The sequence below is a fragment of the Amia ocellicauda genome, chromosome 15, assembly GCF_036373705.1.
Source record: "Amia ocellicauda isolate fAmiCal2 chromosome 15, fAmiCal2.hap1, whole genome shotgun sequence".
Taxonomy (NCBI): domain Eukaryota; kingdom Metazoa; phylum Chordata; class Actinopteri; order Amiiformes; family Amiidae; genus Amia; species Amia ocellicauda.
The window spans coordinates 5,055,245-5,068,337 of record NC_089864.1 but is presented as its reverse complement, the minus strand read 5'-3'; the positions used below and the strand labels follow the sequence as shown (position 1 = coordinate 5,068,337).

The window sequence follows — 13,093 nt, the reverse complement described above, 5'->3', positions numbered from 1 at the left end:
AAGACCCACCCCCTGGACAGATGCAGATCCAGCTGTGGCATCCAGTCACAGTTGGCCCAGGCAGGTGAACTCAAACTGGGGACGTATAGAGAGTTGCAGAAGTGTGCCGGGGTCCTGATAACCCCATGCCACCACAGCACAGCATTGCACCAGACTCCCTGTCTGCAGCCGCCAAACTTACCTTCCTTGCCGAGTCTCATCACCTCCCTGCCTGTGCCAACCTCTTTGCCCGTCTCCTCCACCTCCACATCTGCGGACAAACGCAAAGAAAGCACAGTCAGAGGTGTGTGGTGTGATTCACCCCCCGCCCCAGCGCCGGACGCACTCCTCCTCCGGACCTGCAGCCGGCTGGGGTACCTGGCCCACACAGGTGCGCACGCAACTCGCACACGGGTGCCGGACGGGGTCAGTGTCGCCGCCACTGTCGCGACTGCAGCCCGAGTGCGCCCAGCCCCTGTGCGGCTGCCTGCCTGCCTGCCTGCCTGTGTGTTTATGAGGAAGAGAGCAGCATGGAGGACAGCGGTGGCCACTCTCTCCGCGGTGCACTTTGAATGAGTCTGCGTGGAAAACGAGCTTTATTATGTCGGGCGCTTACTGTCGGAGCAGTGTGATTTGGCTGCGTCGATAAAGGCGGACCAGGGTTTGCACAGGAACGCATCCGGACTGGGCAGCCTGCGATCCAGTGTCGCCATTGCTCTTCCTTCTTGTTGCTGCTTTTTTTTTTTTGCTTTTTTTTTTGCTTTGCTTTTTGCTTTTCTTTTTTTTCACCCCTTTCCTTCGGCAGCCAGCGACACGGGACTGGCGAAGCGCCTGACGTCACGTTCGGTCAATTCCGGCGCCGCTCGTCTGCCGTGACGAGGCGAGGGGGCGTGGCCACCGCTGTTGCCGGAAGTGTGGGCAGCGGCGCTGTCAGTGTGGGGGACGGAGGCGCACATGCTGCTGCTGCTGCTCGCACTCTCGTTTTACTGCTTTCAAATATGCAGGAAGTCGTTTGCAAGTTCTTGGAAATGATCATTTTAATTACCATATGTCATACACTGCCATGCGTTCATTATTATGGCGTTGTTTAATGAGTGTTGTAGGAAATGCACTTAAAATCGGTGCATCGCACGGGAGAGTCAAGGATCCCCTGTACTGTCTGAACTCATATATGCATTTCTTCTACACCTTAATTAAAACCTTGGGGAAAACCCCTGCAGTCTTTTTAAAATCGAGCTTTTCAATATGTCAATAACAGCCAAATAAGACGTAGAGCACCAACATAATCCTCCGACCAAAGCAATTCGCGATTCTGTAATTATAACATGGTTGTCCACCTTTTCACGTATCCGCCAGATCCGCAGACTTTGCTACTTTCTGTATGTAATTTCGGTTGTCAAGTGAATTGAAAACTGAAACCTGCTGACATCCTGTACGAAGTAAAACACTGCACTTTGGGTACCTCTGTGTTATGCCATGAATGGTCACTAGATGTCACTGAACTGCCGTTATTCAGTTTAGATAATCACAGTGGTTTGATATTAATATGAATTAAGTTAAAAAGTCCAATGTAAATATGGAAGTGTTTCAGAGAACGACCACTTTAATACAAGTATTACTTTCATTTAAATCGTATTACTTTGTAATAAGTTGCGCACTATCGTCTCCAGCCTGTGAAAAATAAATCTGGGTTTAAATACCTCTAAATCAGCCTGTGATATATTCTCTGCATTCCTGTTAAAACTTTGCTGTCGATATTTAATTGCATATGGTTTGAGTCCACATAGCATGCGCAATTGAGTTAATTCACTGCCTTTTGAGTCAATGGATGCAGTTGAAGTGGATGGCTCTAATTAAGATTCAACAGTAGCCACAATCTGTGTTGATGTCAAACTGCAAGTATACAGAATTGATTATTGCAATGTGTTTATTTTCACTGCTACAACATTGAAGCCTACATGAATGGGATAGAGAGAAAGGGAGTTATGGAGGAGCTGTAGAGACATGGATGCTTGAAATGGATAGAGACCAATGCCATGCTACTATGTTAGTGATGTATATGACCGTCATGATCTGTATAGTCATAGTAGTGTATGTAGACAATAATGTTTTAGTGTATCAGTCATTAGTGTTAATCAATCAGTCATTCATTAAAGTTGTTGTAGAGGCCAAATGAGTCCTTAGGGGACGGAGACGGGACGGGGGGGTGCATGTTGTATGGGACAGAGTTTTTACAGATGTTGGCCCATATGGTCTGTGATATGTTCGTGTGTATACTATACCATGTTTTTTATCATGTTACTATGTTTCTACAATGTTTTTACCACATTTTTATCATATTCATATCATATGGTCTTGTATTTTCATTTTATAAAGGGATTAATTGGGGCTCTTTCAGTTGTATGATCAATAATAATAATACTTACACATACTTATAGTAACATGTTATCATAAGCATGAACATACCTGCTGTTATACTAGTTTCTAACCTACTTACTTTTACATACGATTACAGACCACTCCTTACTTATATTATACTATTGCTGCCTCGAATGATGACTGCTAGTATTTGTTTTCCAAGACATTTTTATGACGTGACTACAGTCAATAGTTTCTCCAGCAGTGGCATCTGAGCGCTGTGTGGCCCTGAGAGGCCACGGCATCTCCGAGAACTAGGTTTCCAAGGCGAGAGCAAACACGACCTTTCTAATCTGAAAGTGTTTATTCAATCACAGCAGTCCAGCAGCACTGGCCCAGTGGCAGCTCTGCATCATATGCATGTTGTGCTTCTGCTGTCAGTGCAGCACAATATCGATCATACATCACTGAGAGTATCTGGAGTGCCGGCAGGTTTTTGAACTGATCAATTTAAATTCATTTGAAAGTGCATCAGATTAATTCCCGACAGTGTTGAGAAACAGAACATTATCAATACCATACATTTGTATTCTACCTCACAGCAATTAAACTCATCTGCGGTCAAGCTCACGCACCCGGGACCGGGGAGCTGAGACAGCGTGCCAAGCTGTAGGTGTGACGTGACGCACAAGGGCCGATTCTGCGGTCGAGTTCTTGTAGCGCAGATTCCCGCAGTTCTGCGCAGATATGCGGATTCCCAGCGATCCTATTGGTGGATCAGCGCAGCCCTGCGGATATCTGCGCAACACGAACGCTCCGCAGATACTCAGTAAGGGCAACACAAACAGGTGCCGTAGAAACGCAGGGGGAGTGACTCCGGCACCTTTTCTCCATGAACAGGAGCGCACAGTGCTCCAATGCGGAAAATACCAGGGGGAAATGCACATATAGTTAGTGACTTCAAAATGGATCACACACAGTTATTTTTCTTATATCTGCTATTAGGCTTTGGCGCTATACAAGGTAATATGGTTGTTTATGCATCTTTTGTATTGTGTTTCACTGGTCAATTCTGTTTCAGTTAGGGCATTTGATTTCAGATTATGTATCTTTGTCTCAGTCAATAAATTAGAGTCATTGACACTTAATAATAATTTAAGGTACTTTTATTACACGAGCCTGCGTCATGGAAGAGACTGTTAAAATCTAGTCACTTTGAGATTTAAACTAATTTTGTGTTTTTCAATGTTTATATATATATATAGGAAATAGTTTTAAATATTGTAATCCTAAAACATGTGCTGAAAGGCATACTGATTGTCACTGAACATCAGACTTAATAAAACCATATGAAATATGGCTTTTATATAACAACAACAAAACGTGTAATAATGTAAATCTATTTTTCTATGTCTAAGGTACAAGAGGAGCCATTTGGTTTACCAATTTGCCAAACACAGTGAATGTGTCGGAGAACAAAGTCAGTGGGACACATGTGTTCACATTCGGGGTGAATTCCTCTCCAACACCTCAAAGCATAAAAGTAGAGATAGTGAACTCCAATCCTCTCACCACGGCTTTTCAAGTCTCAATCCAGGGAGCACACGGTGTGGTAAGAATAAATATACATTGCCCTGAATATATTGTGTCCAATGTGTATAAATATAACCAATCTTTTGTCAGGGCCGTTTTCTTATATATTGAGAGGAAGTGTGTCATTAAATCATGATCTAAATATCTCTGAAGGCGGGTTTGAAGCAAGGTACGTGCAGGTTGTTTTTTTGCATTCTTGGTTTTTGTTTTTGTTATAAAAAGACAATGATCACTAGGTAACAGCAAACGAAAATCCATATATATTACGGAAAGATTAATTTTGCAGGCTTGGGCAAGCAGTCGGGTTTAAAAATATGTAATTATACTAACTATTGTGCAGCAACCCTTAATTAAAATGAATGTATTTTTCTTTACCTAGCATCCTTATTGCATTCAAGTTGAAACCACAGTCCCTTCAAATACAGTTGGTCACAGAGTTACACTTGGTTATAGGTTTAAGGCATCAGAAGAACAGCTGGACATTGAATCCTCCAACCATGTAAATGCCATGTAATACACAGCAGATATTAAATACCTTAACCTTAAAGCACTCATTGAAAATGTTGTGTGATTTTAGTTCATCATCTCTATTTATGTATATTTCAGGTGACAGTCTCTGGCAACCCAACTCTTGACTTTGAGACAGGACCAAACGTCTTCAGTTTGCCAATACTTGCTATGGACAGCAATGGAGACAGAAACCTGCAGATTCTCACTGTCTATCTCACCGATGTGGACGAGCCGCCAGTCTTCTGGGACAACCAGCCAATCATAGGTCAGCAGTGACTGGCATTTCTCTCCAACGATTTCATGTGTTGATTTCATTATACATTGTTTGATGGCGCCACCCTCACCATATGACACAGAAACGCATTCTTTGTCTTGGTCGGAAAATGGAAAATAATACGAAGGTTGATTTTCAGTGATCAGCTGTATAAGATAGAAATGAATGACTCTCAGGTAAAGGGGAAACTAAATGCAATTTTATAAAAATAATAATAAAGACGAATTCCAAAACATTTGTAGAGATTTAGAAAAAAGGGAAAATTATGATAATGCGTAAAAAGTACAGGGTGTTTATTTATGAGCTTAAAGACAATGGATTGTATTATAAGTAAAACCAGAGATTTATACAGAGTCAGAGTAGGTGTTCATATAAAAGTGTTTGGCTGGTTCTGGGACTTCCTGGGTTCTATATAGTGAATAAAGTGGCGATTGGTTGTGTTTATGTGCGAGTGTCAGTTGTGCCAAATGTCCTGCTTAAATGGACAGGAATGAGAAGGACTTGTCCGCTGTTGTAATCCAGTTCAATGTCGCTTTAAACACAATGTTTGGCACACCTGTGAACGCAGCCTTTGTGGTTGATTGTGTAGCTGCATGCCTGTTGCACAGCGGTGGATGAAGACCATGCCCATATCTGTGTTTGCTCTTCTGTACACTTCACTGGGCTTTGGCACTCTCTATAAACTGCATAGGATGGCCTTCACACACACCTGCATGCTCACAGAGTTTAGCCAGCAGGGTCTGTTTCTCAGTTTTTGGATTTGTTTGGGTTTTATGTCACAGTGATTTGTACTTTATCTCCATATAGAGCATTATTATGTTCTTATCATATTATTATTATAGTTTGTATTTGCAGGAACCCGTCACTCACCAGAGACCTTTTGAGCCGATGTAACCTTTCTGAACTGCAATTACACTAAAATTCATATTTTAAATGTTTAAATTTAACAGCTTACATCCCAGAGGGTGCCCCACCTGGACCTGTATTTCAGCAAATGGTTTTTGACCCTGAAAACAAACCTCTCACTGTAAGTCTTGCATTGTTTTGTATGAGGAACGTTTCAGATTATTTATCTTAAAAATGCTACCAGTTTTTTTGTTGTTTTTGTATTTGACAGCAATGGTAAGGAATACCATTTTTATAATGTTTATTTGATTCATACAAGGCGAGGAAGTCATTGTTCTTGTTAAATTGCAGATAATCGATTATAAAAACACATCCAGAATCGTGGAAGAGTGCCAGTTCATTCAGGAATTACACCCACCATTAGCAAAATATGATCAGAGCAGAGAAGTTGTTGTAAAACTGCAGTAAAGCTGCTGTAAAATCATGTTAAATAACCTATGGTACATTTTTCAAGGTACTCTCGTTTACGGCAGATATCAGAATATTTCCACATCCTGGCAACAAGGTCAGCAGCCCTGATTCCTCACCTGCAGTGTGTAGACACGGGAAGGGGGCTCAACACACTGCAGAGGGTTCATCTCTGGAAACACAATGTTTCTGTTATATATTAAGTTTAATTTGAATTGTTAATTTCAGTTTACAATGACACCAGCACATCCAGCCTTCATCATTGACTCTGCGACTGGATACATCTTGTCAAAAGAAACTTTTGATTATGAAACAGGCCCTCAGAGGTAAAACACGGATTCTATTGAGTCTGTCATTGCAAATGTAATATCTGGGGTGTAAATTTAAAATATTGTTGTATAAACAAATGTTAAATCATTCCATATTAGTCGTAGTTGTGACAGAGGGAAGTGATTAATCAAGGGAAGAGTGTTGATCACGTATTAATTCCATAGTTTGTTTTTTAGATGGGAAGAAATCACAATAGAAAAAAGTTAAAAAACTAGTTTGGTTGATACCTATCCTAATCATCTTACCGTTTAGATATTACAGCCATCGCAGGTCAAGGGCCAGACCAAATCAAAACTTTGGCCTACCTACAAATCGCAAACTTCAACTAAAACTTCCACCGTGTTTTAATGTATTGTCAGAAGCCACTTTCTACTACTCATAAATCAAAATGCCATAGGACTCACATTTGTATTTACAAGGTGCCTAGTAAGTCAAAGTTGTGATGTGGGCTGGGCCTAAATAAACTAAATTATTGCCAGTTCCAGACGTCACAGAGCATATGAACAACTCCAAAGACCTTTCCCTCTGCCAACTGGATTAGAAAGGGTAATGCATGGCTGGTATATATATTAGGGTTGGTCCCATCCAATCCAAGCAAAAATGAATGACTGAATAACGAAAATGTAATGTACATTGCACAGACATCAGTAACAGGTGAATGTCTGTTCAGGGTTAAATCATATACACCTGCCTGAAGAGTCCTTTAAATTATTATCAGTGTTAGACAGAATCCGTCATGTATGTATCATGCTCTGCTGTATTGTTGACAGCTGTATTTGCTTGGCTTGCAGCTATACTTTTCAGATCTCTGTGAGTGATGGAGTTAATGTGGTGAACACTACTTTCATGGTCTACATTGTCAACACAAATGATGCCAAACCCGTGTTTAACATGTAAGTTTACTTTTTTACATTACTGTGGTCTTCATTTTGTTTCTCTCCCGGTTTCCACCTTGCATACACCCCAATACTCATAGCTATTATTACATTACATATGTAATGTAAAACTGAACATCTAATACTAATATCCAAACCTTTTCCCATCCCATGCGATGTCATTTATATCAAACCTATTGTTGTGAACTTTCAGAGTTCCAAGAACCGTTCATCACAATAATCTGAAATCTGCTTTAATCAATGACAAAGAGAGCCCAATACCTCTTGAACCATTTAACATTAGACAAGGGGATGCAACCTGTGCAGGCCTCTGTGTGGAAGAAGGTTATGCAGGACTGATTTGCTGATTTGTGATGTTATAGAACTGATAATTCTGCTCACCCACTCTGACAGGACGCTGTCTTGTCAACAGAAGCAGAAAATCAAAAGCGAACAGATCTCCTGGGAACTAATGCCACAGATGTTTCACAGATTTGCGTAGCAAAGAGGTTTTTCCTTACCGTTTAAGAATCTGTGGCATCTTTTGAATTCTCTGCAGTAATAATGCCTGGTTTTCGTCTCCTTCTTTCCAGTACCTCGAGAATGTACAAGATTGCAGAGGAGTTGCCTCCCGGGACGGTGGCTGCTAATATCACCGCTGTCGACCCAGATGGCTTTAATTATATCGGTTATCTCCTCTACAGTCTGAGTCCCAACGAGTACTTTGCCATCAACAAATGTAAGGACCTCTGTTTGCTGGGTGTCTGTGTCAGGTTTAGTTTGTGTGGGTGGCAGTGGTTTCGGGGTCTCATGCACTCAGTTGACAAAGCCAGTATGTCAGTGTTATTCGGTTTTTAAACACTGTGCTAATGGTGCTGAAAAGGATCAAAAGTATGCAAAGATTACTGAAGACTCATTTCTCCAGCTTCCTGATGGTTACAGAGAAGAGCAGACACTGTGCCTGTTGAAGCCCGGCTCCGTTATTCATTCTTTCAATTCATCCAATCATGGATTAGAAAAAAGAAAATCGGCCGCCACTTGGTCAACTCACTGAGGTGCCAAAACAAGCAATCCATGCCCAGAGAAACCTCAGCAAAGAGTCAGGAAGCAAGGGCACAAACAGAAGTCCCTGTGAAGGTCTTCTCGCTGTCGCCCTGCCTGCTTTGCCACCAGGATCTCCCGCAGTGACTGTCCACTTGTGTTCCAGACACGGGTGCCATTTACGTGGTGATGCGGATGGACCGTGATTCGAAGCCTCTGAGGGACAGCCCGCTGGTCGATGTGCAGGTGACCGTGAGGGACAGCCCCACGGGCCTGCATTCCAGCTCCATCACAATCACCTTCAACGTGACCGACATGAACGACAACCCGCCCATCTGTCACCCTGGGGCCCTGAGGTACTGTTATTATTGACCACCGTTTCATTATCGTGTTTGTTTTCTCGATATGGATAAATCCACGCACTTGAGGTTTCGGTGTGGTTCATGTGTGGTTCAGGTGTTGAGTAGCTTAGATACAGCGAACAGGATTTTCCACACAACTCAATATTTTACTATCAGCCATTATGTAATCTAGAATGTGCAAAGACAAATAGTGTACCCTGCCTCTTCCTGACTGTGGGGTGTGTATGTGTGCGTGTGTGACCTGTCTCCGGACCTGCCATCACCAAGCGGCATGTTGAGACTTGAATCAAAGATTATGATTTTGAAGTCCTGCGTACTTTGGTTTTATCAGATCGGCCTGCCCTGGCAGTGTCACTCAGGAAATATCACTCCTCTAAATGCACCTGACGGAGATAATAGTATGCGATAAGAGCGAGGAGTCAGCATGACATCCAGCAAGACACCCTGTAGTTCACCACTTGGTAGACTTGGAGGGGGCAAGGAATTAAACAACATACAGACCGCCACAGCTCCTACTGTAGAAATAAGCTCAGAACACCTTAGACACTGTGCAGTGTTGTCCATTGTCTCTTCTGTTACAAAACAATATTGTATCTATAAGTCTCTCTCTTTGGGGGTGGGGGCTCTTTTCTGTAGAGTGCAGGTACCGGAGACAGAAGTGACAGGTGCTCTCATTGCCTCAGTGACATGCCAAGATATAGACGTGGACCCTGTGTACAACAATTTCACATTCAAAAGCCTGTCCTGCCTGAACTGCAATAATATGTTTGCCCTGGAACCGCTGGGATCCAGGAACATTGTGGTAAATGGGCTTACAGGTGTATTATATGTGTGTGTGTCTGTGATGATAAAGACTGTAATAATAATGTCAATGGAAGTGGTCCAGAGAGAACTGGAGTTAATATCTTTATTTCTGGGCTTCAGTTTTACTGCAGCCCAGTGCGTTGCTCTTCAGAAGGCACTATAGAAGTCCTTGCATGTGTGCTCTTATTGACGCTGTTCATTTCCCTCCACAGTTAAAGGGCAATCTCGACTTCGAGGACCCTAATAATCTGTACGTGGGCAACGAATACAGCCTGGCTGTTGTTGCTGAAGACACAGCTTCTCCTTATATGACCGGTATGTGGCTCCTTCAGCTAGTTGCAGGCGGGAGGGTTTCATCCACTCTAGGTGTTTTCAGTATACGTCATCCTGTGACATTTTGTCATCTGCAGGTACAGTGTATATTTATGTGACAACCATCCCCGTGAACGAGTTTCCTCCTGTCTTCCACCCGACTTCCTATGTTTTCCCTGTACATGAATCGAGCGGACGTAAGTAATCTGTATTCGTAAACTGCCCTGCTTCACAGATTGGCAAGGCTAGACCATGAGCCCCTTCAAGCAGCCCTGACCATCTGGAATCAGTTCCTGCGGTGTCCTCTGGTTGACTGAGCAATTATCTGGTGCATTCTGGGAAGCTGTTGATAGTGGACTTCAAAGTATTTAATCTCTCTTTTCTTTTTATCAGTTAGCCACATTGGATACTATGTTATGCTCTAAAAACAAGCTGAAATAGTTCTGATATTTAAGTATTGTTTTAAATCGAGGTGCAATCGCCTGTAACACCATTTGCAGTCTTTAGAGAAGTGTTACTTTCATTCAGTTCATCAGCTAATAGAACCAATTCAGTAACTGGGAACTTGTCTGGAACAAAGCCAGAAAGCACTGCAGCCTCCTCGGTCAGAGTGTGAGACCCCAGGTCTAGAAGGAAGTTTACTTTATCCTTTACTTACCCATTAAGAGCTGCACATTTTTGTTGTTTACCCAGTGCAGTGAGGTTTTAAATATATGTCTTTAACAAATATTTCTGGACCAGACCTGGGTTGAAATGTTGCTTGCTGTGTATGGACTGAGCCATTCTCTAGTGCATTCTGGTACATTCCCACATTGGGGGTGTGAGCGCTGTGCCACAGCAGCACTGCTCAGTTAAAAGCTTTCATTTGCTCTTGTTTTCTTGCTGCGTATTTAACATTATTGTTTTGGCAGCTGGAGCCAGCATTGGCGTGGTGAATGCAACTGACAGGGACTTTCCCATCGTGGGGATAAGGTACTCCTTCATAGCGGGGGGAAGCATGCTTGGTTACAGCAACATATTTTGGATCAATCCAAAATCAGGCTCCATACAGCTCTTGGTGCAACCGGACTACGAAGTGACGCAGCAATACGTCCTGGTCGTACAGGCGGTGGACGGGGACCCCATCAATCCCCTTACCGGCACCGCTACGGTACGTATGCACAGCTGACAGGGAGGCCAGCTGAACCACAGGCTTGTTTAGTTAAGCAGATACCCAGAGTGTTTATAGGTTTGGGATATTTGCAAGGATTGTTACCTTTTGCTGCAGGCTTGGCAAGGCTGTAAAACAATGCGAGAGCCACAATAGGAAGAGTGGGCCCCTCATGATTTTTTCCCTCAGAGTGAATCCCTGGGATGGAAGCAATAGTACCCCCCCTAGTACCCCTTCTCTCTCCATACAATCTAGCAAGAGCATAGAGGAGGTCTGGTCCAACTTCCTCTATGTACCCAACAAACTGGATAGTATCCTTGGATCTGGATAGGATCCTTGGATCACTTAGTTATTCATGGACACCAAACGAGCATGATGGGGCAAATGGCCTCCTTTCAATTGTAACCTTTCTTATGTTCTGATGCTCTTATAACTGTGAATAGGTGAATGGCCACCGCATCACTTTCATCTCATTTGAAATTAACGCACTGGAAAATAAATCTGCCGTTATGTAAAGCCCTTGGTAAACCTGTGTGGCCTGTTTGTTTGTGTTCTTGTTTTGAAGGTAACAGTTAATATCATACAACAGAACGTCAATCCGCCACTGTGCTCGCCCAATGGCACCATCTTGATCATTCCCATGAACCTCTACCCCGGCACGACCATACAGGACTACATGATGACTTGCACAGACCTGGACTCGCCTCCTCAAGCCTTCAGATACTCAATACAAGGTCCTGTGGGTCAATGTCTGGGAAGTAGTGGTCTGCAACCCTGTGCCAGTTAGTCTTATTGGTCACCCTACATGATTTCTATAGTGGGAACACCTGAAAGGTATTGATCAGGTGAAGGAAGTCACTTGTTCACCTCAGTGAAATCTGGTCCATTAGAGCAGAATGTTTTTGGTTATCTATTCTGAAAGATCTTAACAAGAAATACTGAATTTCTCCAAACGCCTGAGCGATTGCCCTGACATGAGTCTACCATGGTAAATTTACCTCATGGGATCTTGGCATTTGAGTTAGAAGCCAAGACCAGGCCAACTGAGTTCTGACCCATAATACATGCAACCGAACTTCCACCCCAAATCACTTTAAATAAGATTTTCTTAATATGTTTTGGTACATTTTTAGATTAATTTGTGACGTATCCTGCTTGAGAATTATGGCTCAGATCTGATCCACTTCAGCTGTAAAATAAATCAAATGTTTCCAACAAACCTCGTTCAATCTGCGCTACTTTAAACTCATTATTTTCCTTTTTTTTTGTAGGCAATAGTAATGTGAACAACCACTTTAGCTTTACTCCCACGGCTGGAACGAACATCACGAGACTGGTACTAAAAGAGGCGTTTGACTACAGTAGTGGGCTGGACAAACTCTGGGCCTACAAACTCACTGTTTTAATAACTGATGATAATCTGCTAGCGGGAGCCTCGCAGCCAAAAGGACTGGTGCAGACGGGTACAATCATAATCAATATCCAAGTTGTGAACCCATATCTGACCACAGTTATAACTACCACAGCTGTAAGTATCCACCTCTGTACTTACTATCATCTTTGGAGAGAACTTCCACAGTCAAGAGTTTTTTCATTTTCACAGCTTTGTTTTCACCTACTTTGATGATCAAATGTTGCTCATGCCTTGCAAGTCTGATACAATTACTTATAACGATTCAACACCACAAATGCACTCCATCAGCAATTTGGGCAGGTGACACGTGTGGAGAAATTACTTTTAGATGAAAGCACTGGAAGCACTGGCCAATTAATGCACAATTTGTTTTTTTAGCCACATATAACATACGTCACCAGGAAAGAGAACGTCTATTCCCCCACGGCCTGGTATGTCCCTTTCATCATTGCTCTGGGCGCCATGCTCTTGCTCGGACTTCTGGGATACTTGCTGTATCGCCTGGGAAGATATCTGTCAACCAAGGACTGCAGCTGCTGCCTGCCCAGGGCTCAGAAATATAAGGAACCGCTGTGAGTTTGGTTGAATGTCGCTCGCTTGATTGTACACCTTAAACCGGCAAAATCTGTTTGTGTGTCTGAACTGTGGCCACGTTTTCAGTCTGGGATCAGTCTCTGCTCCCTTGTTAAAGTTAGTGCTTGGCTTCTTATTCATCAGAATATTATGTATACTACAGATAATAATGTGAATTATTTTCATTTTTTTACAGGATCTCTG

The 13,093-nt window shown here is 42.7% G+C and overlaps 2 protein-coding genes across 3 annotated transcripts in view; one reads left to right on the top strand and one right to left on the bottom strand.

Moving 5' to 3' along the window:
* atxn7l1 (ataxin 7-like 1) overlaps positions 1 to 797 on the bottom strand; it is a 24,865-nt gene extending 24,068 nt beyond the window's left edge. For both annotated transcript variants that reach the window (XM_066724708.1, XM_066724709.1), the window contains exons 1-2: positions 596 to 797; positions 182 to 250 (exon numbers count right to left, since the gene is read on the bottom strand). In XM_066724708.1, the coding sequence (XP_066580805.1) occupies positions 182 to 250; positions 596 to 692 (166 nt within the window). In that variant the 5' untranslated portion in view covers positions 693 to 797. The remainder of the gene's footprint in view (positions 1 to 181; positions 251 to 595) is intronic.
* LOC136772037 (cadherin-related family member 3) lies at positions 784 to 13,093 on the top strand. Its single transcript, XM_066724712.1, has 15 exons — positions 784 to 3,360; positions 3,756 to 3,949; positions 4,537 to 4,705; positions 5,665 to 5,741; positions 6,257 to 6,354; positions 7,150 to 7,251; positions 7,827 to 7,972; positions 8,441 to 8,630; positions 9,273 to 9,438; positions 9,653 to 9,755; positions 9,851 to 9,949; positions 10,664 to 10,902; positions 11,468 to 11,636; positions 12,174 to 12,430; positions 12,695 to 13,093. Exons 1-15 carry the CDS (start codon positions 3,255 to 3,257, stop codon positions 12,890 to 12,892), a joined length of 2,313 nt encoding a protein of 770 aa, XP_066580809.1. The 5' UTR covers positions 784 to 3,254; the 3' UTR covers positions 12,893 to 13,093.

Bases quoted from the DNA above. Each gene is read 5' to 3' on its own strand.
- LOC136772037 (XM_066724712.1), top strand. From the start codon at position 3,255: ATGCGGAAAATACCAGGGGGAAATGCACATATAGTTAGTGACTTCAAA. The intron at 5,742-6,256 runs GTAAGTCTTGCA...TGTTAATTTCAG, and splicing joins CTGAAAACAAACCTCTCACT to TTTACAATGACACCAGCACA. The intron at 7,252-7,826 runs GTAAGTTTACTT...CCTTCTTTCCAG, and splicing joins GCCAAACCCGTGTTTAACAT to TACCTCGAGAATGTACAAGA.